Source organism: Petaurus breviceps, unplaced genomic scaffold (genome assembly GCF_028583685.1).
Source record: "Petaurus breviceps papuanus isolate PSGF00001 unplaced genomic scaffold, PetGlider_PUasm1.0 227, whole genome shotgun sequence".
NCBI classification, from domain to species: domain Eukaryota; kingdom Metazoa; phylum Chordata; class Mammalia; order Diprotodontia; family Petauridae; genus Petaurus; species Petaurus breviceps.
The window spans coordinates 13,608,955-13,634,030 of NW_027185896.1; the positions used below are offsets into that span (position 1 = coordinate 13,608,955).

The 25,076-nt window shown below is 44.1% G+C and overlaps 1 protein-coding gene across 1 annotated transcript in view; it reads right to left on the reverse strand.

Moving 5' to 3' along the window:
- OBSCN (obscurin, cytoskeletal calmodulin and titin-interacting RhoGEF) overlaps positions 1–25,076 on the reverse strand; it is a 319,253-nt gene that overhangs the window by 94,824 nt on the left and 199,353 nt on the right. Inside the window, exons 66-77 of the mRNA XM_069095842.1 lie at positions 22,281–22,568; positions 20,437–20,703; positions 16,855–18,150; positions 15,349–15,627; positions 13,088–13,166; positions 11,820–11,944; positions 11,125–11,322; positions 10,519–10,551; positions 9,542–9,640; positions 7,149–7,367; positions 5,286–5,358; positions 3,583–3,650 (exon numbers count right to left, since the gene is read on the reverse strand). Of these exons, the coding sequence (XP_068951943.1) occupies positions 3,583–3,650; positions 5,286–5,358; positions 7,149–7,367; positions 9,542–9,640; positions 10,519–10,551; positions 11,125–11,322; positions 11,820–11,944; positions 13,088–13,166; positions 15,349–15,627; positions 16,855–18,150; positions 20,437–20,703; positions 22,281–22,568 (3,024 nt within the window). The remainder of the gene's footprint in view (positions 1–3,582; positions 3,651–5,285; positions 5,359–7,148; positions 7,368–9,541; positions 9,641–10,518; positions 10,552–11,124; positions 11,323–11,819; positions 11,945–13,087; positions 13,167–15,348; positions 15,628–16,854; positions 18,151–20,436; positions 20,704–22,280; positions 22,569–25,076) is intronic.

Sequence of the window (25,076 nt, forward strand, 5' to 3'; positions counted from 1 at the left end):
ATATTTTATTATTTATTCTTTTCTTGGATTTTGTTTCTTGTGAACCTTTAGATATTTCTACTATCACTTTTTAAATCAATCAATCCACAAACATTCATTAAGCACCAAATATGTTCCAAGAACTGTGCCAGACATTGGGAATGCAAAGACAGAGCCAAAATGGTCACAATGAACCTATATCCTATTTGGTGGACATACATGGGTAACCATGGATCCCTCCTTTTTAAAGATCTTTGTTTAAATTTGCAAGACTCTAGGAAGATATGTTATAACCAGCCCTCATTGTTTATACTCCATTCAGAACCTGGATAGGGTTCTGTAATTCCTGTGTTTTAGGGAATGATCCAGAAATCCAAATCCCATTCTCAGACACCCTATTCATAATCAGTGTTTCACAAAGGTGTCTTCTTCTGAATCCCTTATCTTCAATCAGTAGCAATATTGAAAACATCATCTATGCCCCTAAGGTCTTCACTTTCTCATCCAAGACTCCACAATCATTGGCAATCCCTACCAGATTCCTTCTGGCATTATTATTTGGGCCCATGTGAATCACCAGAAGTGTTGAGTAGACATCTACTTGAACAAGTCTCAGGAGGTTCTCAGTCATATCTTGGATGTCCCAGGAAGACAGAAGGCCTCTTCACTATTTTATTAACTATATTATTAATATTAACTACTATTGTTATTGTTGTCCACAAATAGATGTCTGTTTTCTTCAGCAGTAAATCACCAATGGCAAAGAGGTCAGTATGGCATAATGAATAGAAAGATGGATCTGGTGCCAAGAAGACCTGAGTTCACAGAATCAATCATAGAATTTGATGACTTGGTCATTGAGTCCAATCTATATCCCAAAGGAATTCCCCCTACAACTTTGGCTTGATTTCTACCTCAGACACTTAACTAGCTGTGGGACTATGGGCAGGTAATGACCTCTCTTAGCCTCAGTTTCTTCTTCTGTAAAATGGGGCCAATAAAAACTATAGTATTTACCTCACAAGTTTCTTGTGAGGATTAATAAGATATATATTTTAAGAGCTGTATTCTGTGTGTGAGTATACACACATATATGTCAGTTGTTATCATTATTATTATTTCTTTCTTCTCTGGTCCTTAGTAGAAAATATCCAGTGGTATGCTGGTAAATATCTAACAACGAGACATCCAGAAAAAATGTGTGTACAGTATACTTCTAAATTTAATCTGTATTGTTGACATTTTTTCCATCTCTTTCTTAAGTCTAGAAAGTAAAAAAATAAATCAGGTCCTGATTTGTAGCATTTTCCAATTTCTGAGGTATAAATTATCTCACTGAAAATTTAACAATTGACTCTTGAAAGCCTGTTGAGCCGGCTCCATCGCACCAGATCAGATCCCATGGCCCCAGAGCATCATTCCTTAGGAAAATTTCAGTGGCTTCTTGTCCAGAGTGTACAGTTCCCTGCTCTTGGGAAAAGCATCAAATATGATTCTTAGCTGAAGTGTTCAGTGATGTTATTCCCTCCTCAAACTCCTCTATGTGACAGTCTTTGACTGTCCAATATCATGATATAGGGGAAAACCTTTCTTTTTCTTCAGATGATTTTTCTTTGTTTTCACCTTATTATCCTTCTTTACTTTTTTTTATTTTTATTTTTTGTGGGGGGAGGCCAGGCAATTGGCATTAAGGGACTTGCCCACGGCCATACAGCTAGTTAAGCGTCAAGTGTCTGAGGCCAGATCTGAACTCAGGTTCTCCTGACTTTAGGGCCGGTGCTCTATTCACTGTGCCACCTAGCTGCCCCTACTTTTTTTTTTTAAGGAATATACTTCAAGAAGTGCTTCTTGAACCTCTTTATGGTCTTCTCTAGGAGGGAGATCCAAGGCTATGACAGAAATACCAATATCCTATGCTCAGTGCAGGTCCCTGATAAATTCTTTCATTCCTGGCATGCAGAAAGGAAGCTCTTTGGTCCTTATCTTTCTTGTTAGTAGCTCCCTTGGAGGACCTTTGGAGCCAGTTACATAACTTCTTCACTTCTGGAGCTTCAGTGAACTCTCCTGACCTCACCCCCATATAACCTTCTCTCACTTAGGTTTCACCTGTCTTACCGACATTCCTTACCAATGGTCTTCATGAATCCTTCTCCTCCAAGACCTCCTTCTTAGGCAGGAGTCATCTTCCTCCAATTTCTCCTTTTCCTCAGGTTCGTCACCTTTTCCTTCTACTCCTACTTCTCCTCATCATGACCTGTTTATGTTCTTTTCTTCCTTCAGATCTTGTGTTCAAGTTCTCAGTCTTTAGCTCTAGCCTTTTTCCTCCTTTGGCTGAAGCCATTCAGCTTCTCTTCAAGTCCTCCCAATTTTTCCTCTCCAAATCAATCTCTGGCCTTCTTTATGATCCTCAATCACCTTCATCATTTCTTCTTCTATTTCATCCCAAATCCTCTGACCCTTTTCCATAACCTCCTCCCACAGATGCCCTTCCCTTCTCTTCAATTCTCTAAATTCTTCTTAGTCTCCAAAGTCAATCTGAAGCATCATTTCTTCCATAAAGTCTTCCATGACTTCCCCAGCCCATGGACATCGTTCCTTCACTTCTCTAAGCACCTGTAGTCCCCCACATCTGTACCACACTGTTACACCTACTATATGCTATCTCATATTATTATTTACCACTTTTTACATATATATCCTAGCTATACAACTAGACTGAAAGTTCCTTGAGGGCAGGGATGGTTTCTACACATGATCCCATGGATCAGAGAGCACCAACAATATCCACGCTGTTTTCTTAGGAAAGATAATGGAGTGTTTGGCCATTTCATTTCCAAGATACGCTTCCCAATTTATTGGTAAAAATAACACCAGTATTTATACTCAATGTATAAGGCAATGCCTTGCTTTGCCCTGAATCAATGCCTACTAGACCGTGAACTCCACTGTGTCTTATCAAAGTTCTGTATCTTCCTAAAAAGCCCAGCAGACTGTGAGTGATTAATGGATTTCTGCTGAATGTTAGTGGATTTGATGAGGGTTTGGATGATGGCATTCTCCAGACGCCCAGAACTCATTTAATTTAGTTCAACAAGCATTTCTTAAGTGACTACCACATGCAAAGCCTCATGTCTGTCAAAGTCTTTCTCGTCCTTCAAGCTCAGCTTAGGAGCCATCTCCTCTACTGAGTTTTCCCTGATGCTTTCTCCCAACTCTGATTTTGTCGAGATCACTCTTCTCCAATCACATTCTACCTTACAGCATCATTTCATACATCGCATCCCCCCCTCCCCCACCCAACTAAATTGTCAGCTCCCAAGAGCTGCGCTTTTTTCCTCTTTATATTCATGGTTCTCAGCACAGTGCCCAGCAGAGAGCAGATACTTAATAGACTGAATTGTTCTTAATATATAATTATAGCAAGTGCTCAGCAAATGACATAATATGTACAAAGCCCTTGGCAAACTTGACGTTCTATATAAATATTGGCTATTATTAATAATAGTTGGTATCACTTGTTGATGAACTGCCCAAACCCTGTTGGTGCCAGCAGTGGGAAACTACCACTAAGCCCAGGTAAAAGATGTCAACTGCTCCTCCTACCTTTCTTTGTTCGGTCAACCTCGTTAAAGTCTGTGGTTTCTGATGTCTGGACTGAGCCGGCTCCAATTCTGTAAGAATAAAGGGCAGTGAGCAAAAACCAGGGACTAGAAAATCAGAAACCTCATCACGCCCAGTTCTACCCGTCAAAGGCACATTTATGCACTTTGTAACCTTCGAATCCCCTCCAAGTTTCCCACCCAATAAAAGTCATGGAACCCTAGAGCGTTAGGGCCAGGAAGGATCTTTGAATGTGGAAATTAGAGCCAGAAAGGTCCTTACAAGATACAACACGTCAGAACTGGAAGGAACCTCGGGTACGAGGGTTCATAGAATACAGAATGTTTAAAGGTAAAAGGGACACAGGTAGAAGGTAGAAAGAACAGAAATGTCAGAGCTGGGAGGGTTCTTAGAATGTTAGGGCATAGAATATCAGAGCTGGGAGGGACTTTCAGAGCACAGGATGCCAGAGATAGAAGGGCTGGTGGGAGAGATCTTATAATACAGACTGTCAGAGCTAGCAGGGGTCTTAGACACTTTTAAATCCAACCCCTCATTTTATAAATGAGGAAATGAAGGGCTAGATAAGCAAGGTAACTTGCCTAAGGACACTAAGTTAGTGGCATAGCAGGACTAAAGTGCTGTTAACATTTTCTCCATCTCTTTCTTAAGTCTAGACAAGTCAACAAAAAATAAATTAGGTCCTGATTTGTAGCATCTGCCAATTTCCAAGGTGTAAATTATTTCACTGAAAATTTAACAAATGGGGGCGGCTAGGTGGCGCAGTGAACAGAGCCCCAGCCCTGCACTCAGGAGAACTTGAGTTCAAATCCAGCCTCAGACACTACACTTACTAGCCATGTGACCTTGGGAAAGTCACTTAACCCCAATTACTCTGACCTCCCCCCCCCAAAAAAAAGAAAGAAAAGAAAATTTAACAATTGACTCTTGAAAACCTGTTTGAGCTGGCTCCAGCTCACTAAAACGCTTCCAATGCTCATCTCACTACACAGTATTATTTCTACACATGAGCTGTAACATACATGCACAATATTCATGTATGTAGTATGTAATTCATGAAATACAGCACATGTGTATGCATAATAACCATATACATATGTATACTATATTCCACCTATCTTAGGATTATAGCTATATATAGGCACATATGTGAATAAATAACATATCTGTGTGTATAAATATCATATGTTATATAATGAAGTAATCTCAGGAATTGTCTAGTTCAGTTCTCTCATTTTACAGGAAGGAAGGAAACAAACACTTATTAAGCTCTTACTATGTACCAGGCACCGTCTAGGCACTTTTATAAGTATCACTTCCTTTGATCCTCACAACCCTAGGAGATAAGTGTTATTATTATCACCATTTTATAATTGAGGAAACTAAGGCAGACAGAGGTTAAGTGACTTTCCCAGGGTCACACAGCCAGTAAGTATCTGAGGCAGGATTTGAAATCAGTTCTTCCTGACTCCAGGCCCAGTACTCTCTCTAATGGGTCACCTAGCCACCTTACGGATGAGGAAGTTGAGGCCTAGAGTTTAAATGATTTTCTGAAGAATCTTCCACCCTCTGGTCACAATTTAGACAAGAGAGCGGAAGAAAGATTATTTGTTGTGTTTCCCCAGGATGTGAGTCATCCCTAACGTGGGCTTGGTGCCCTATCAGGAAGATGGGCTGTGACTCACCCCTGCAGCAGGTTTGAAATGAGGGCTTCCTTGACCTTCTTCTGCCCTTTAGCTGCCCCATCTGTCTCTGGAGCTGTAAGGAGATCAGAAGGAGCTGTTACCATCAGTGGGGAAGCTGAGACCTAGACAGAGTGAGGGGAACTTTGCTAAGCTCTCCAGGGGCCACAGCCAGACAAGGGAAAGGCCATGCTCTTTCTGGGCATCTTCTACAGCTCTACATAGAATTGTGGAGACAGAAGGGACTTCAAAGCCTGTCTGCTCCCACTAATATCTGAGCAGAAACTCCCTCTACAATGGCCTTACCAAAGGTCTCTCCTAGTGAGAGGGCCTTCAGTGCCATCTGAGGCATCCCAGGTCACTTTGGGGCAGCTCTGGTTATCAGGAAGATCTTCATTCTGTGAAGCTGAATCTGCCTCCCTGCTATTTCCACTCACTGTTTGCTCTGAGTTCTCTCTGCTTGGGTGAAAAGGAACAGACCTGGCCCCTGTTGCATACACTACCCCGCAGGTGCTTGGAGGGATGCCCTCCTGAGTCTTCACTTCTTCACCCCTCCTTTGGCCGGAGTCCTCTTCTCCTTCAGCTTCTCCTTTTCCTCAGCTTCTTCACCTTTCCCTCCCACCCCTTCTCCTCCTCTTTATGTCCTCTTCACGTTCTTTTCTTCCTCCAGATCTTGTATCTGGGTTCTCAGTCTTTAGCTCTAACCCCTTTCTTCCTTTGGTACAAGCCATTCAATTCCCCTCAAGTCCTACCCTTTCCCTGCATCACCCAGCTGCTTCTAGCATCTCGCCGGGCCAGGACTTCCATTTCCCTACTGTTCCGCAGAGGGGGCTACCTTCTTGGTCACCCTCTTCACAACACACACTAGCTTATCAGTGTCCTTCTGATGCAACTCCCAGAATTGGACACAACGTCCTAGACAGAGCATGTCCACAAGACAACAGCCCGGTCATCTCTCTTGTGTTGGGTAATAGCCTCTCTTCAGATGACCTGAGATCATGTCTGGTGTGTTGGAAGCTACATTGTGCTTCTGGTTCACATTTAGCTCAGTCAATCACAAACTCTCCCACTGAGGAAGGCTGAGCAGAGACCTGCTTACATGAGCATCACATTCATGTACAGTTTGACTACACTGATGGGATCATACATGTGCATTCTGTTCTTAGAAGCAAGGCCGTTCAAAATTCCTAGGGTGGCATTCCAGTTTGCCCCTCTAAATAAAGAGGCCTTGTAGGAGGGCACAGGGGGAAACAAGGCAACATGAGCATAAAAATGTTTCTCTTCTTCCTTACTCAGAATGAGGAACTCCTTTGGTCTTAGGTCAGCCTTGGAGTAGAATCCATTTCTAAGGCATCATTTTCAGGGCAGTGAGATCCCACATGAACAAGCTAGGGATGGGACACCCACTTTCACTGCCCATATTAATAATAATGCTAGGTGTTATTTTGTAAGGCTTTATAGTTTACAAAGTGCTTTGAAGACATCTTTGATCCTGATGGTAACTTTGTAAGTTGGGCAAGGGCAGACATTTTTATCTTTGTTTTATAGATGAGGATACTGAGGCACAAAAGGACTGAGTTACTTGCCCAAGGTCGCATAGAGAGAGGATTTGAACCCAGGTCCTCTAACTCCAAACTTAGTGTTCTATCCATGACACCACATTATTCTATTGGTTTGGGGCTGTGATGCTGGTCTTCCACCACAACCTACTCTCTTGTTTCCCTGACCTTCAAGGCTTCACTTGGGGACAGCTGCCTCTTCTCTCAGCTCTTGAATTATGGCCCCAAACCTGCTGTTCCTGACCCTGGCTAACTGAGCTAGCTAGGGAAACAACTTCTCTCCACTCTCCAGGGGTCCGGGACTCACCATCTGTGACTTTTAGGGTAGCAGAGCAGATGGACTGTCCAGCCCTATTAGTGGCAATGCATGTGTAGGAACCCTCATGTTGCTTCTTTATGTCCAGGAGAATGAGGCTGTGCTGAAGGTTGGAGCTGGCGACCTTGTAGCCTGGAGTGTCAGTTCGGATCCAGAGGACATCTTCATTAGCTTCTTCCTTTAGCCAGTTCACTGTTGGAAGCGGCTGCCCTGTGGGAGGCACATGTGAAAGAATAACTCCCCTGGCATCAAAACAACTCAAATCAATCCCAAGTGAATCTTATTATTTTGAGTTCCATATAACATCCCTTTGATAATTTGGTATAGCATTAAAACTATACATTGATTTTGGTAATGTCATTATTATTATATTGGCACAGACCAGGCATGAACACTGGATATTCCTCCCGCTATAGGCAAAGCCAATAAACATTTATTAAGTTACTACTATACAGGCAGTGTGGTAATCTATTTAAGTTGTTCTTTATTTCTTTAAGGAGAATGTGCTGTCATGGATAGAACACTCAGGACCTGGGTTCAAATCCTGTTTCTATGTGACTTTGGGCAAGTAACTTGATCCTTTTGTGCCTCGGCTTCCTCATCTATAAAACAAAGATAACAATCTCTGCCCTTGCCTGACTTACAGAGTTATCATCAGGCTCAAAGAAGATTTCTTCAAAGCATTTTGTAATTGAATCTATCCAGGTCTTTTGCATGCTTTGCAAGATCAATCCCTGGATAGTTTATACATTTTGTAGTCAGTTCAATTAACAGTAATATCTCACATTTCTATGTCAATTTAAGGTTTACAAAGCTAGTTTCCACAACACTCCATGAAGCAGGTTGTGCAGACATTATCATTCTTATTTTGCAAGTAAGTAAAACCAAGGACAGTAGGTAAAGGGCATTGTCCATGGTCACACAGCCAGTACTTGAGCTAGGATTTGAATTCAGATCTTTCTCTACAGCACCATACTGCCTTATTGAGTGCCTACTATGTGCACATGGGATATAGAGGTAAGAAATTTGTAGACAGAAGACCCGGTTCCAACACTCATTGGCTCTGTGATCCTAGGCATGCCATTGCTATTCTTTGATCCTCCATCTTCTCTGTAAAATGGGAAGAAGAGTACTTAGCGTTACCTCTTGGAAGAAAGCACTCTGTAGAAAGCTTACCCTTGATGGTCAATCTGGTGGTGAACTTGTCTGGACATCAGTAGGCTAGTCCTCAAATAACAGACACAAAATCCATCCCTCGGCTCATACTGGAGAGCTCTTAAAGCTTGGAAGGCTTTCTTCAGCTCTCAGCTAAAGTCCTGCCTTCTTCAAGAAGCCTTTCCCAATCGCCCTCAATGCTACTACTGCCTCCCCTCTGCTGATTATCTCCAATTTAACCTCTGTGTGTCTTGTTTGGACATAGTTTGCATGTTACTTCCCCTGTTAGATAGTGAGCTCCTTGAGGGCAGGGACTATATTTTGCTTTTCTTTGTGTGTCCAATGCTTAGCATAGTGTCTGGCACAGAAGAGCCCCCTAATAATAAATGCCAGTTGTCTCAGGCCCTGCCAGACCTTGCAGATTTCTGGCAGAGCTCTCCAGAATCCAAGGTCATTTCCACGCCATGATGAGGCATCAGAGAACAGCAGAGGTCAGAGATAGAAAGAAAACATATATCCCTATAGGCAGATAGGACAGGAATATGTAGCACTTTGCATGTCTCTGGAATACTCACTTATCATGAAATATTATGTATCACAACTCTTTGCAGTCATGTTTTATCCTTCTGCCAGACTGTGGGCTCCCTGAGGGTAGGAGTAATCTCTTATAACTCGCACCTTCCTCAGAGATGAACACAATAGATGCTTAATAGATATCTGCTGAATGAATGAACGGGTACCATGTTGTGTGAACCAAATAGGTCTTCATGGTTTACAAAAAGCTTTCTTGGCAAGGGCTCTGTGCAGGTATCAGTACCTTCCTTTTACAGATGAGGAAACTGAGGCGCAAGGATAGTTCTTTTGTTCTATGCCCTTGGTAAGACCCCAGGGGGAGTACTGTATTCCATTCTGGGCACCATGTTTTAGGGATGGCATAAAGAAAGAGGAACATGTCCCCCAAAAGACAAGTAGGATGGCTTTGGACTAAAGTACACACCATGCAGTGCCCTGGGGTCCTAGTTACCCAGGCTCCTCCTGAACTCTGATCAGAAGGATGAGGTCAATTACTATCTGTGTGACCTTGGAAAAGTCATGTGACCTCTCTGAGACTCAGTTTCCTCGGCTGTAAAATAAAGACAATGCACTATCTACTCCACAAAGCTGTTGGAGAGAAAGTAGATATAAGTTGTGCAGTGCTAGAGAAATGGGATTTCATCTTGTTTCTTTACCTTCAACTTTCACTGAGAGGGTGAGGCTGGAGCCCTTCTTCACTTTCTTATTGGTAAATCTTTCCAGGAACCTTGGAGGTACAAGTTGTTCATGAAAATCTGGAAAGAAAAATAACAGTTGGAAAGGTCAGGCTTCTAAGAAAAAGGTCAATGAATAATATGGAATGGTTTCACTTTTCCTTGTCTGACTCCACCTCTTCCAGGAAGCTTTCCCTGACTGTTCCAGCCCACATCCCCTCTTCCAAGCTTCAGCAGCAATGATAATGTTCGCTGTTCAGATCCAGAAACTAATTTTATAGCTGCCACTGGCCCCGTCTTAGAAGGCTCAAATCAAGTCCCTTTTGTGAAGTTCTCCCCAGTTGGTTAATCTTCCCCTCCTAAACTCCTAGTCTGTATTTCTAGTCTGAAACACCATGACTTGGTGCTTGCTTACTTATATTTTTGTCTTTCATTATTCCCTTTACTCTGTGTGTGTGTGTGTGTGTGTGTGTGTGAGCAGGGCAGGTTATTCAAAAGGCAATGAAAAGATGCTTGATGGGTGTAAGTATGCTGATCCTCATGCAACTCAAGATGGTGCCCTTGGGAAGCGGCATGGAAGATAGTATTAAGGTAGACAGGTATTGAGATTGAGGGGTAACAGATGGATGGCCCAAACACTGCACTGAGAGCCATGAAACGTTAAGAGAAATACAAGAAGGTCTTCAGTGTGTTGGGTTGATCTTCCCTTCCCATCCTCATCTCTAGCTCTCTCCTTACCCCCATTCTTATCCTTAGCTCTATCTCTCTTTATTCCTATCCCTATTTATGTTGCTTTTTCCCCTCTGCTAGATTAAGGATGTCTTGAGGGCAGGGACTTTGTTTCTAAATTTTATACCCTTCTCAATGCATCACACAGGACTCTGCGAACAGTATGTGCTTAATAAATGTTTGTGGAATGAAATCTATTATCTTCTTTGCCCACTGGATTTTCTTCTTACCTGAATCTATCTTCTTTTCTGGTTCATTGGGACCTTGATAATAACATAGAAGAAGAAGAAGAAATGTGGTCAAGAATATAAATTTCCCAAATGGCCCACACTCCCTTTATTTTTGCTGGTGGGATACAGTGATGAAAGGGAAATAGCATGGTTTCTGGAGGGTTATGACAAAAGGTGATCCACTAGAGAAGGAAATGGCAAACCACTTTAGTATCTTTGCCAAGAAAATCTATGGACAGTAAGCAATGAACATAAGCTCGGACAGACTTCAGGAGATGGTAGAGGATAAAAGGGCCTAGTGTGCTATGGTCCCCTGGGTCATAAAGAGTTGGACACAACTGAATGACTGAATAACAGCTCCAAGAGTGGTTAAAGGACCATTGGGCATCCAGACTGCCAAGCATGGCTCTTGCTAGTGAATTTATTAGTATCTGAATTCTTCTGATAGACATCAGCCCCCTTTTGGTCTTCAGCCATGCTAAAGACTTCACATACACACACATATGTAGGTGCGTGTGTTCCCCTCTAAGAAGAACAGTGACAGCAGCCTGCCAGGCCAAAGGCCCCATGCAGGTGGTGTTAAAGCACCAGGGCTGGCTGGCTTACTTTGGACCAGCAGTCGGGCAGAGGAATAGGCAGAGCCAGCAGCATTCTTGATGTAGGCAGAATACTCCCCGGCATCTTCCTTTGTGACATTGAGGATTTCCAGAGTGTGAATTGTCTTCTTATCAGTCTTTAGAGTCCGGGAGGAGGTAGATAAGGGCTGCCCATCCTTGAACCAGTAGAGGCGGGGCACTGGGTACCCTGAAATGGGAGAGTAGGCTCAGGACATGTCAGACCATGGACAAGTCATTTCTCTTCTCTATGCTCCAGTCCCCTCATCTGAAAAAATGAATGTGCTGGAACAAATGAGCTCTAACGACCCTCTCAGCTGTGACATTCTGTGTTCTAGGTTCCTTTTGGCTCAAATAGTCTATAATGGAAATGGTAGAATTTTAGGGCAGAGTAAGCCAGAGCAAGATTTTGGGGTAGGGTCCCTCCATCCCCACTTGCATCTCCCCAGGAAGCACTTCCTCACTTCACCTACAAATCAGGCTGACCTTGCACACAGTTCACATGAGAGGATGACCAGGGCCATCTGCTGTGTTTGACCTGGAAGTTTGGAGATGGTCAAAATTCAATCTATCAAAAGCAGAAAGCCAGACTCCTAGAATTTCTTTCTACACTTTACCCCTTTCTGGGAGTCCCTGGGTAGACTAAACTTCCCTTACCATCCCCTACCATGGAGACCCCAGCCTTACCTTTCACCTTGAGATGGAATTTAGCCAGACGGGCACCGGGGGCTACCTTGATGTCCTGGAGCTCTTCTAAGATTTGGGGCAGCTGCCCCTCCTCTGAAGTTGACTCTGTACCTTCCTGTTCCCGGCTGATGGATGATTTATAAGCAGGGGTCACAGAAAGCAATCCATAGAAGTGCCACCCATCCCAACCCGGGAGGAAAGGAAACAGAAAATTGGGTTCAAGTAAGGGTTCTGGGGAGGGAATGGCTAGGGTGGTCATGGCTGGGGAGGGAGTGATAAGAGTAGAGTGGAAAAACTTGTGGGGTTTTATTAAATAGTCAAGGATAAGTTCTTGTCTATCACTTAACAGACCCTGAGACATATATCTGTTAAATTAATGAATAAATCCTCTGATGGGTCACTGAAGCATGGAAGTAACACTGGTTTCCCAAAGGCTGGGCAGGCAGAACAGGTTCTATCAAGATGGAAAAGCTATGAATGTGACTCTGAAGACTGATAGTCTGCTGCCTGAGGGCCAGCCTAGCTAAGCAGAAAGAAACCCATCACCAGCCCATTAGCCACTAAGGGGTGCACTGATCTGTGGCCCTGAATGTGGGACTGCTACCTAGGATAAATTAAAAGAACCCAAGAGAGACCTTCAATCCATTAGAAAGACTCTCCTCCTCTGCCCATGGAGAACTAATGGGAAAAATGAATAAGAACGGCATAGCATGAGGAGGTGGTGTGGACTGTGATTTTTTGGGCAGTGGAGGAAGTACCAGCATTATTGGTATAATGAATGCATGAAAATACAAATGAATGAATGAATGAATGAAGTTAATGGCACCTCCAAGGTCATATCTGGGGCAGACAAGTTAAGCTAGGACTGGATGAGAGGATGATATTCCAGATTATACACTCTGCTTTCTGAACACATTTTCAGTCTCCTCTGCTATATCATTATAAATCTCCAGGACCCTAATCACAGGTATAACTAATGAAAAGTTGAGAGTAAATCCAAAATCCTCTTCTTCCTCCTTTTTTGTGTTCTCTGTTCTAAAGCCTCTTTCAGCTCTGACAGTCCATCAGTCTATAAAACTAAAATGGTAGAATTTTCTCCTCCTCTCCTTCCTCCTCTTCTTTCCCTTCTACTTCCTTTCTCCTCCTCACCATAATTTACTATAGGAGCACCCAAAGCTCCAGTTATCTAGCCTTTTGGCTCTTTGGGTATCTGTACCTTCATCCCAACAGCCCCATGCTCCTTGGATAAAAAGTTAGCTCTTTATTACCTGGACAGGTAGCCCTGAGCACTGAAATAGGAAGAAGTCTCTGTAGCATCGGCTGCTGTGTCATAGTCAGTGCTTGTCACTGGGGGAAAGAAGAGAAAGAGAGCCCTGGGTAAGAGCCAGGCACTCAAATTGGTGCCATTTTGTCTATCTAGATCTTAGTCAATTCTTTTAGATTTTGTCTCTTGGGAAATCAGCCCAATACAGAAGGTCACAAGAGCTTGTTTTCCCCAATTCTCTCCTAAAATTGTTCAGTTCACAGGATTGAAAAAGCTACAAGAATAGCTACATTGTGGCCCATCTTTCTCCCTCACACTTGTTACAAGACCCTAGCACCAAGGCTGGTAGCTCTTTGCAAGGCTACTGCCATATTACACTCTACTCCGCTCCACACATTCTACATGACAAATTGGGCTGCTTTTCATCTCCTTTACATTTCCACTTCACCTCCCTATTCCTAGAGAAGAATGTCTTCCTCCCCTTTTCTTTCTCTTCACTTATTGAATTCAGTCTTGAAAGGCCTCCTCCAATGCCACCTAGGATGTCTTCCCTGAACTCCTACTTAGGAATAACTGTCCTCTGCTTCAGTTTTACACAGTATTTTGCATCCATTCTACTTATCATGTGTTATTATGTATCATAGTCATCTCTTCTTGGGAAGAATACCCTAGTAGACACTTCTTGAATGTAAAAACTTGTATAACTGTTTCACCTCTCCTAGAAACTAGTGCAAAGAGTGCCCTAAACATAATAAAATTTAAAAAATATTTCTTTAATTGAATAAAATATTATTTGATAAATTTATTAGGGAGTTGCCCAGTGTTATATGAGGTCCAAGGGAAAAGGCAGTTACTAAATGAGAGATTAAATAAGGCTTCCTGGAGGAGGGAGCATTTTAGTTGGGCTGTAAAGGATGGAAAGAAATTCAAAAGGTGGAGGTGGGGAGTTTATTTCAGGCATAGGACACAATATAGTACAGGCACAGAGGTAGGAGAACACAGAATTTTTTGGGGAAGCTATGAGAAGTCCATTTAGACTAAAGCAAAGAATGTGTGTGTAGGAAAGATGTGAGATAAGATTGTAATGGGGTAGGGGCCTGATTATAAAGAGCCTTGAATGTCAGGTAAAGCAGCACTATGGAGCCCCTTCTCTCAATTCATATTGCCTCGACCTAGTTCAGACTGTCTATCACCTCTCACCTGGACAACAGTCTCCTAGTTTCCTTGCTTCCAATCTGCCCCCTTCTCCAATCCAGCCTTCACACTGCTGCCAAACTAACTGTCCTACAATATAACTGATCAGGTCAGTACTCCACTCAAACAACTGTAATGGGTCCAAATAGAAACTCCTCAGCCTTCTGTTTAAGGCTCCCCATTTCCCTCTCTTGTCTTGTTTCCTATTATTCCCTTTCATGACCTTTCCCTTCCAGTAAAACTACCCTACCTGTTGTTTCTGATGACATTTCATCTTCCAGGGGTGGTCCAGTCCACCATGCCTGGAATGTGTTGTCACCTCAACCTTTTAGAATTCCTGGCTTCCCTCACAGCCCAGTTCAGGTGCTACCTCCTACACATGAGCCCTTTCTTTCATTTTTTATTGCCCTACGAGGCGCAAATTATTTTATACTTCCATAATATGATATGTGTATGTATTACTCTACATATATGTACTATGTATATAGATATATTTATATGATGTAAAATATACATTTATATATTTACATTTTTATTTATATTTATTTATATATTTATATATTTACATTTTACATATTTAAATATTGACACAATATATTGATATGTTATATCTCTTCAATAGGAAATTAGCTCCCTGAGATTAGGAACTGTGAATGTTCAGGTCTTTGTATTTTCAAGAACAGGGACTTGCACAAAGTAAGCATTTAAACAAATAGCTGAGTTGAATTGACTGGAATAATTACAGCGGTGAGAGCACCGGGTTTGCATAATGACTTGATTAATTACTACCTAAGTGACCTTGGGCAAGTCACTTTCCTCACCTATTAAATGATGAGAATTGGACCTGAAGATCCTCAAGGCTTCTTCCAGCTCTAAGTCATATGAGGTCTTTACTTAATGATCAACAGAGGAGACAAGCCATCTTCCTAATAGTCTTACTTTGTCCTGGTGCTTTTCCTTCCCAACCCATGGCTTTCCCTTCTTCCATATCTAATTTCCTATGTCCTGATAGCATTCCACGCTCCCTCTCCTGACTACCCTCCTCACCCACCCCACCGACCAATGACTCACGGTCTACACGGAGCTCAGCCTTGGTAGAAGAGACGCCCAGGCTGTTCTCAGCCAGGCAGCGGTAGACGCCCATGTCAGCAGGCACCACAGCTGTGATGATCAGCTGGTGGCCGCCTTGCTGGTCCTCATTGATCATATAGTGATCGTCCTCTTCCAGAACCTTTCCGTCTTTGAACCAGCGCACACTGGGTGCTGGATGGCCAGCCACCACACAGTCAAAGCTCACAGGGTAGCCGTCCTGTACCTCTTGGTTCTGTAGCTCCGTCAGGAAAACAGGGGCTGAGCCAGAGGAGAAAATGGGTGTGATTCCTATGACCTCTCCCTCCACCCCAACAAGGTCAGTGCATTTTTAAATGTTTATTAAACACCTGCTGTATGCAGAGCACTGTGCTAGGTGTCTTAAGGTGAGACAAAGTCTCTGACTTCTTGGAGTTCATGTCTAGTTGGGGATAAAACATATAGATATAAGTATATAACATATATATAAATATATCTATTTATATAAGTATATATATAGATAAAATTATAATAGATATAAGTATATAACACCATTATATAAGTGCATTTGAATTGTCTTAGGAAGATTCTGAAGATCACCTGGCAGGATAAGGTACCAGACACTGAGGTCATTTCTCAAACTAAATTGCCAAGCATTCAGACTCTGCTTTAGAGCGCACAACTCTGATGGGCTGTTTGAATGCAAAATCTGGCCAAAAATACTGTTTTATGGAGAACTCACACAGGACAAGTATTCATATGGTGGTCAGAAGAAGTGATACAAGGACACTCTCCAGGTCTCTCTCAAGAACTTTGGAATTGATTGTGTGACCTGGGAGACACTGGCACAGGACCGCTCAGCATGGCGTGCCCACATCAGAGAAGGTGCTGTGCTCTATGAGCAAAGCAGAGTTGAGACAGCTCAATGGAAATGCAGGATGAGCAAATGTGGAGAATTCATCCTAAATGTTCACAAGGACTATTTGTACCTGACCTGTGGTAGAGCATTCTGAGCTCATACTGGTCTGATCAGCCACAGTTGGACACATTGAAACTTGACTCTAGCATAGTGATGTCATTCTGGTCCTATCTGAGAATGAAGGACAACTGATAAGTGTATTAGAATATGGCAAATCAAGTCTAAGTGAGGTAGTAGGGTAGAAAGGGCTGGGAATCAGGAGAGAGGACACTGTAGCTTGTACTGTTGAAGCTCTGAGGCCCTTAGGACAGAATGAGAGGACAGATCTCCTTAGCGTGATGGGGGCTGCAAGGAAGAGTTAAGTTTCATGGCCTTGATGGGTCCAGAATTCCAAGCTAGCATGGTAGCTACCCCAGCCTTCCAGACCAGTCCTGATGGGAAGAACTCTCCTTGTCTGGGCAGGATCTGGGAAACACTGGAGAGAATATTGATCTGAGCCAGTGATTGGGTCAGCTTTGGTTAGAGAGGAGAGGGGATAGCAAACACCACCCGTGGCCACTATGGAGCAGGGGCCTTCTCCATTTACCTACCTGTGTCAGAGGTCAACAACACTGACGGGTGCTCCTTGGGGGCCGCAGGGTAGGCAAGCTGGCCAGCTGGGGCTTGTGCCACCTTCATGATGCGCATCTCCACCTTACGGGGCCCTTGCTCCAGGATGTTGATTTCCACTAGGATGCCCAGGGCTGCAAACATCTCTTGGAAGCGAGTGGTCGCCTGGCGGGCCTCACTGGCAGTCTCAAACCGAATATAGATATAGCGGTCATCTTCGCGGTAGGTTTGCCGGTCACTGGGCTCCTCCAGTTCCACACTGCCCTCCTCAGCACTGAGGAACAGCTCCTCATCGGACACTTCTGTAGCGGCCTTGGTCCGGAAGAGACGGTGGAGTCTCCTGGCGGCCTGGCGGAAAGCATCGTCCACCTCACTGCCGGAGGAGCTCTCTGCTTCACTCTCGGCTCCGCTGGTCACGGCAGCCCCCGTTACTGTCACCTGGGCGCTGTGGGAGATGCGGCCAAACTTGTTGGTCACCTGGCAGGTATAGCAACCAGCATCGCTGGCCTCAAGGCCAGTGACCAGCAGGGAGCAGGTGCCATCCCCATAGTTGTCAATGTGGTAGTGCCGTCCATCTGTCAGCTCTACGCCATCCTTAAGCCAGCAGGTCCTCATGTCTGTCTTGCTGACAGCCACACACTGTAGGTGCAGGGAGCCTCCTGCTTCCACCACGACATCTCTAAAAGTATCCCGGAAGCTGGGACCCTCATTTTGCTTCATCTCCTTTCTCACCTTGTAGCCCTTGAAAGCTGCCTGTATTTTTATAGCAGCCTTATCCATGGAGGGGTCCTCCAGAATCTCAGCAGTCAGGTCTCCAGGCAGCTTAGGGGTGGCCACGGGCTCAGCCTTTGCCTGCTCCCATGGTTTCTTGAGCTTGCTTGCAGTGGCAGCCCCAGGGGCCTTGGCTTTGCCCCCAGGCTTTCCTGCCTTCTTGAGGTAGCTGACAAGGGATGGAGTGCCAGCCCGGGACTCATCATCAGAACTGGTGTGTGAGAGGTCGGCCTCACCGGTACGGGCCAGCTCATCGGGAGTGGAGTAGCCTTCAGAAAAGTCCTGGACAGCTTCCTCGACTTCTCTCCGTAGCCTGTGCAGCCGTTCATCTTCCTCAGGCAGCTCACTGATTGAGTCCAAAGTGGGCTCCCGGCTCATGCGGCGTTTTTTGGCGATAGCCTCCCACAGCAGGTGCAAGTCACCCTCCTGGGCTGCCTCGGGGGGCAGGCTGGGCTGGGCAAGGCCATCGAGCAGCGCTTCTGCCTCTGGGGCCTGGGATACTGCCACTGTGGGGAGTAAGCAGAGAGGGAGCAGTTAAGCAGAAGGAAGACCTCAGCAAATGTGTCCCTGCACCTGAGGTCGTGTCCACAATCAATACAGTTCCTCCGTTCAGGAAAATACACAAATTGTGATACCAGTGGATCATGTTTTATGTTTCTTTCGGTCTCTCATAATACCCAACACAGTCCCTTGTAGATTTTACACACTCAACAAGGCTTTTTCAAATTGAATGTATTGAAAGAACACCATTATCACTCCACCCACCTTTTATAAGAAACCAGTTGCCAAGTTTTCTCAATTCCACCTTTTTCAGCACGTCTTAGAACTGCTCCCTCTCTACTCTCAGCACAATCACCTTAGTCCAGGACCTCATCACCTCCAACCTGAACTGCTGAAATAGCTTCCTAATTGGTCTCCCTTTGTCATCTCTCTTCTTTTATATCTCACCTTCACAAAGCTGTCTGACTGATATTCCATGTCTGACCATACCATTCCCCTGCTCAAGAAACTTTGGTGGCTCCCCATTGCCTTTAGGCTGAATTACAACCTCCTCTGTTTGGCATTTAAAACTCCCCACCATCTAGTTCCAGTCGTGCTTTCCAGGCTCACTGATGACACACTGTTCTTTTTCATGGACCCTTCATTCCAGCCAAACCTGACAACTCACTGTTCCCTGCATAGGAGATGTGATCTCCTCCTTTGTGCCTCCGAAGACACTCAAGCTCATGTCTAGAATTACTCTCACTTTCCTTTGACCCCCAAACTCCCTTCATGCCTCGCCTCAAGTGTCTGCCCCTTCAAGAGGCCTTTCTTGATTCTCCCTGCCATCAGTGCCTCTCCAGTCACTGAGAATTTGTCTTGAATATACTGTGTATTTTACTTATCTGAGAATCTCCACATTAGAACGTGCAATCTGTTAACCTGTCCATTTTAACATGACATTGCTGTTACAGCTGAAATAAACTTAAGTGAGGTTTTGTTCTGGGGAAAAACAAGGCAATCTGTGGCATTCCATCCCTTCCAAGCGTTAAGTTTCTTAGTGGTAGAAACTTGTCTCGCTTTTCTGTTTTTATCAGTGCCTGGCACAGAGTGGGCACTTAAAAGATGCTTGTTGAGTGATGGATTATGGAGGTGATCGTAGCTTCTCGAAAGCAATGCAGGAAGAGCATAAGTTTTGGAAAGATCCACCTCATTGGACAAGGCATCAAGTACCATCCTAATGATAGGCTGATTTTGCTGTTCCAGGAGCAGCCCCGCTAAGAATGGAAAGGGCATCGCCATGAATGCGGCTGATTGCTCGGTGAGGAATTCTTTGGCTACAACAACTCATGAATAAAAAATTTGAATCTGTTTCCTCTGACTCAAGAGCCCATGCTCTTCCACCACCCATGGGAGAGGTCAGACTGACCACAAGAAGCATAGGGACAAGACCCAAAGGACACAGAGCTAGTCTGGTAGAATGGGAAGATCCGCGGGCTGAGAGGTTTTCAGTCCCAATTCTCCTGCTGACTCACTGTTTACCTCTACTCTGTGATATTCACCGCCTCCATCCATAAAACAGGATCACTAATCACAGACTCACGTCTACCTCACAGACAAAGGGTGAACATAAATGTGGAGTGTGGTAGGCAAGGATTAGTCACCGCATGTTACAGATGAACAAAACTGATTCACAGAGAGGGAAATGACTTGTTCAAAGTAACATAGTGAGTGGGAGAGGTGGGATTAGGGGTTAGGTCTTCCAATGTCCTGCCCCAAGTTTCGACAATAAAGCCCACGGGGACAGCCCTCCAACTCAGGCGTCACCTATTAATTAACCTTTCTCTGGTCCTCCTCAAACAGAACTGATTCCTTTCCGCTTTGTCTTCTGATGTATTTTCACATTCCCTGCATCACTGTAATTCTTGTTCATGTCTCATCTACTCTACTGGGCCATGATCCCAATGGAAGCAGGGACCCTGCTGACTTCTCTGTATATTCCCCAGCCCCTGTCATAGTGTTTTGCACAAGGTGGGGAGGAAGGAAGGAAATGAGAATTTATTGAGCTCTTGCTATCTGCCAGGCATTGTCCTAAGTACTTTATGAATATTATCTTATTTGAGACTCACAACAACTCTGGGGATTAGGTGCTATTAATTTAACAGAAACCCACTGAATGAATGAACTCATAAATGAAGAAATGAATGAATTAATACATGTATAATCAAATGAATGAACGTAACGTTCATCCTGCTTTTGTTTCCCTTCCCCACTGCCCTTGAGCCCACCCCCACCCCTACCCCCAGACATACCTTCGAAAGATGCAGCAGCAGAGGCTTTGCTGCTATCGGAGCTGCAGGTGTAGGAGCCTTGGTCTTCGGGTCGGAAGCCATGGATCACTAGCGTTTGCTTCTTGCCTTTGGAGATGAGCTCATAGCGGCCTCCAGGCTGGATCACTTCATTCCCTCTCCTCCAGGTCACTTCCTGGATCTCACCCGCCACCTCACACTCCAGGCGAGCTTCCTCCCCGACCACCACCAACTTGCTTACAGAGGTTGAGGCGACTGCCTCCACAGGCTCTGCAAGGAGACATATAATCCATGGCATTAATACTATGGATGATGCTCCTAGGGGAGTCCCTGGGTCATGTGGGAGGGACCGCAGGCTCTCAGTCAGTACTAAACAGACACTGGTTTTCCCATCTATGAAACAGTCAATGTAGTCTCGGTTTTCACCTAACTCATTGAAATATGGTGAAGAATAAGTCTCAAGAGGAGGGCCTATTAAGTATTTGGGGGCATACATGGATTGGGAAATACCTCCCTGTCTGTGGCAAGCATCGTTTCTGTCCATCATTGGCCCATACCACTGGATAGTGAGACCACTCTCCAGACCATTCCCACCAGGTTCCCATTTCTTATCTTTCACCCTACCAAGGTGATAGGGGAAGATTATGTTATCTTTGGGGGACAGGCTGTTCCCTCTCCCAGCATAACAGTTTCTGGCATTTGGGTTTTCCTCTATACCATCACTGGCTGAATGTGCCACAGGTGCCACTGTCCTTTCATCTGTATGTTTTCATAAGACTGACCTGAGGACAAAGGTTGTGTATGGTTATGGGAACATAGGATTTAGAGCTGTAAGGGGCTTCAGAGATTGTCTAGACTAACCCTCTGATTTTGTAAAGGGGTAAAATAAGGCTCAGAGAAGGGAATGGCCTGCCTAAAGTCACACAGGTATTGGAAGCAGGTGGTAGCAGCCCTGGGAGTCTTCTAACTCCAAACCCAATGCTATTTCCACTAAATCACTCAGTTTCCCCATTGTACTGAGGGAAAACATGCCTTCTTCCCAAGAAAGGGGCTTTCTGAGTGTGGGGATCAAGTACCCTCTATGTCTCTTCTTCAAAACTCTAGCTCCCAAGACTTCTTCCTCCTCATTGCTGAACCCACAAGGTCTGATCAATTTATAGGTTAGATGACTGGTTGGCTGGGTGCAAAGGAGTGGAACATTAGCATTCTGACTATGGCACCAAGAATAAGTCAGGAAAGCAAGACATCCAGGGTCTTCTACTCAACATGCCCCAAAGCAGAAACCAGGGAGTATTTTAGAATCTTGGCTGTGTGAAGGGCTTCCACTAGGAAGAGAGAGATTGGCCAGAAACCAAATTCTTCCCATAAGATCCCAAAGACTAAAACCAGGAGGAGCATCAAGGAATTATTATGCATTCAGGAAGATAAGAGATTATTGTTATTTCCATTTTATGGAAGGTTTACATTGCAAGTATGTGGGATTTAAACTGGGACAGAGCTGGGATTTAATAGAGTGCTGGGTCTGGAGTCAGGAAGACTCTTCTTCCCGAGTTCTAATCTGGCCTCAGACACTTACTGGCTGTGTGACCCTGGGCAAGTCACTGAACCCTGTTTGCCTCAGTTTCCTTATCTATAAAATGAGCTAGAGAAGGCAATGGCAAACCACTCCAGTATCTGTGCCAAGAAAATCCCAAATGGGGTCACAAAGAGTTGGATACGACTGAAAAACAACTAAACAAAAACAACAAAACTGCAGTAAAGAAGAGGAGAAAAAAGGAGGGCAGAGAGGAGAAAAGATGAGGAGGACCGGGAAGAAGAGGGACAGAAAGCAGAGGAAGGTCACTCACCGAGCTTCACTGTCTGAGGCAAGTGCACGGGCTCTCCTGTTCCCACCTGACCTACCGCTGCAATTCGGAAGCGGTACGGCTCCCCGGGGACCAGGTTGCTCACTACGCACTCGGTGCCTGGGACCAGGTCTTTGTGACATGACTGCCATTCACCTGTTGCTGTCTTCATTTCCACCCTGTACCCAAGCAGGCCAGCGCCACCATCACTCCCTGGGGCTGCCCATGACAAGGTCACTGAGCGGCCACTCTGTTTGACAACCTCAGCATCTTCAGGAGGGTCAGGGAGACCTAGAGGTGACAGAGAAGAGTGTGTAAGGTGGGTCATCTGCAGACATCTGCATCTGTGGGCATCCATGGGTCCTAGGGAAGTTCAGAGCAGAATCTTTTGATGGGGAGTTGGGTCGTTTTCAGTCTTGTCTGACTCTGTGACCTCATTTGGGGTTTTCTGGGCAAAGACACTAGAGTGGTTTGGCATTTCCTTCTCTAGCTCATTTTACAGATGAGGAGACTGAGGCAAACAGGGTTAAGTGACTTGCCCAAGGTCACACAGCTAGTAAGTGTCTGAGGCCAGATTTGAACTCATGAAGAGGAGTCTTCTTAATTCCAGGACTGGCACTCTATCCACTGTGCTACCTAGTTGCCCTACAGCAAGGCCCTACAAAAAGGCCATGGCTCCGGAATCAGAAGATGTGGGTTCAAGTTTCTCCTCTGCCACTCAATGATTTGATTTGGGGCAACTCATTCATTCTACCTTCCCAGACCTCATCTTCTTCATCTGTATGAGGGTGGTAATTAGAGCTACTTCACAGAGTTGTGACAATACCTATCAAGGGTTTCTTAAGTCACAACATGCTACATAAACATTGCTTTGCTATTAAGCCATTATTCTGGTAACTGGAGAGACGTTTTAACTACAGAGAACCTGATAGCTAAGAAATCTGGCCGAGATGCCATTTCTACAGGCATTCTACTGTAGGAAGGGCACAGATGTGGAGGGAGGCTGTGAGGGGAGGGGAATTGAAAGGGAATAGCATTTATATACTGCCTACTATGTGCTAAACACTTTACCAAGATTATCTCACTTGATCCTCACAACAGTCCTGAGGCAGGTGCTATTATTACCCCCATTTTGTAGTTGAGGAAACTGAGGCAGACATTGGTCAAGTGACTTGTCCAGGGTCACCCTGACACCAATAAGTGTCTGGGGTGAGATCTGAACTAGGGTCTTCCTGATTTCTAAATCCACAGTCCTATCCACTGTGTCACCAACTGCCTCTGAAAGAGGAGATGTGGAGGCACCAACTTATTTACCTGAGGTCAGCACTGAATTCTGGAGAACAGAAGGATACTGAGGTCTAGCAAATGGCAGTGACTTTCCCAGGGTCATATTGCTTGTTAATGATCAGTCCGAATTAATACAATGAAGTCTCTTGAATTCTATTTACTGTCACAGACTAAATCTCAGAATTAAAAAAATCTAAAGAGTTAGATGCCAGGGTATCCAACATAGAGCCAACAGGTCAAATAAGGCCAGCCTGATCTTGGAAAAAATGGGACCTACCTATGATTTTTAACTACCCCCTTTCAACCTTTTAAAAAAAAACAAAATGAGCCAGCCATGTAAACTAACAGGACAGATTTCTGGCTCAATGGTCAAATTCTGAGCAATGTTTGGCAGAACCATAATTAAGGTAGGGCAATCAGGGCTTTGCTCTGAAAATAAAGTGGTCATAAAATTTTAAATAATGACTATGCAATTTAAAAAATTTGTTACATTTATGTTTTGGTAGAAGTTGCCCTTTCAGTAGTATAGAATTGACTGAGCTTAGTATCTAATTAGCAAGAATAGTTAGTAAAAAGAGCAAACTAGCATTTGGTATATTCTCTTCTCCCAACCCAGAGACTTGACCCAAATGACCCTTCACTTAGGGTCCTCTCATGTGGGACTATTGTCCCAGGGTCTCTGTCCCTGCTCTCCCCTATCCCCCAAGACTTGTATCCTACTGTCTCTTCTCTCATTCAAAGGAATTTGTCTTAAACACTTATATTTTCACATAATAAATTACAAAATTGAATTGAAGGGCACCTTTTGTGCTGCTTGCTTCAAGCACAAAAACTGTTAGTTATAGCTCTGCTAATCCATGTGTTTCTGGAAAAATCCTTTTTATTTCATGCCTGGGACAGGAAAGAAAGGAAGGAAGGAAGGAAGAAAGGAAGGAAGGCAGGAAGGAAGGAAGGAAGGGAAGGAAGGAAGGAAGGAAGGGAGGGAGGAAGGAAAGAAGGAAGGAAGGAAGGAAGGAAGGAAGGAAGGAAGGAAGGAAGGAAAAGAAAAGGAAAGAAAGGAAATAAGCACTTATTAAGTACCTACTATGTACCAGGAATTTTGTTAAGTACTTTCTTTACAAATATTATCTCATTTGAGGCACTTAACTAATGCTCGTTGACTGACTGACTGAAATCAAAGCTGATGACTGTTATTCATTTATGGAAACGTGAACTTAGAAATTAGATATACCTTGAGTTAATAAATCCTATAGTTCTCAAGAACAGTTTAAGCCATAAAATATTGGGTTACTCATTAATCTGTCTCTGTCACTTATTAGAGTTTGACATTGGATAAGTCACTTCCTCTCTTGGCCTCAGTGTCCTTACCTGTAAAATGAGGGAGTTGGTCTAGTTCTAGAATTCTTAACCTGGGATCCAGGAACTTGTGTTAAAGTTTTTTTTTTGATAACTGCATTTCCATATAGTTGATTTCCTTTGTAACCCTATGTATTTAATTATATACATTTAAAA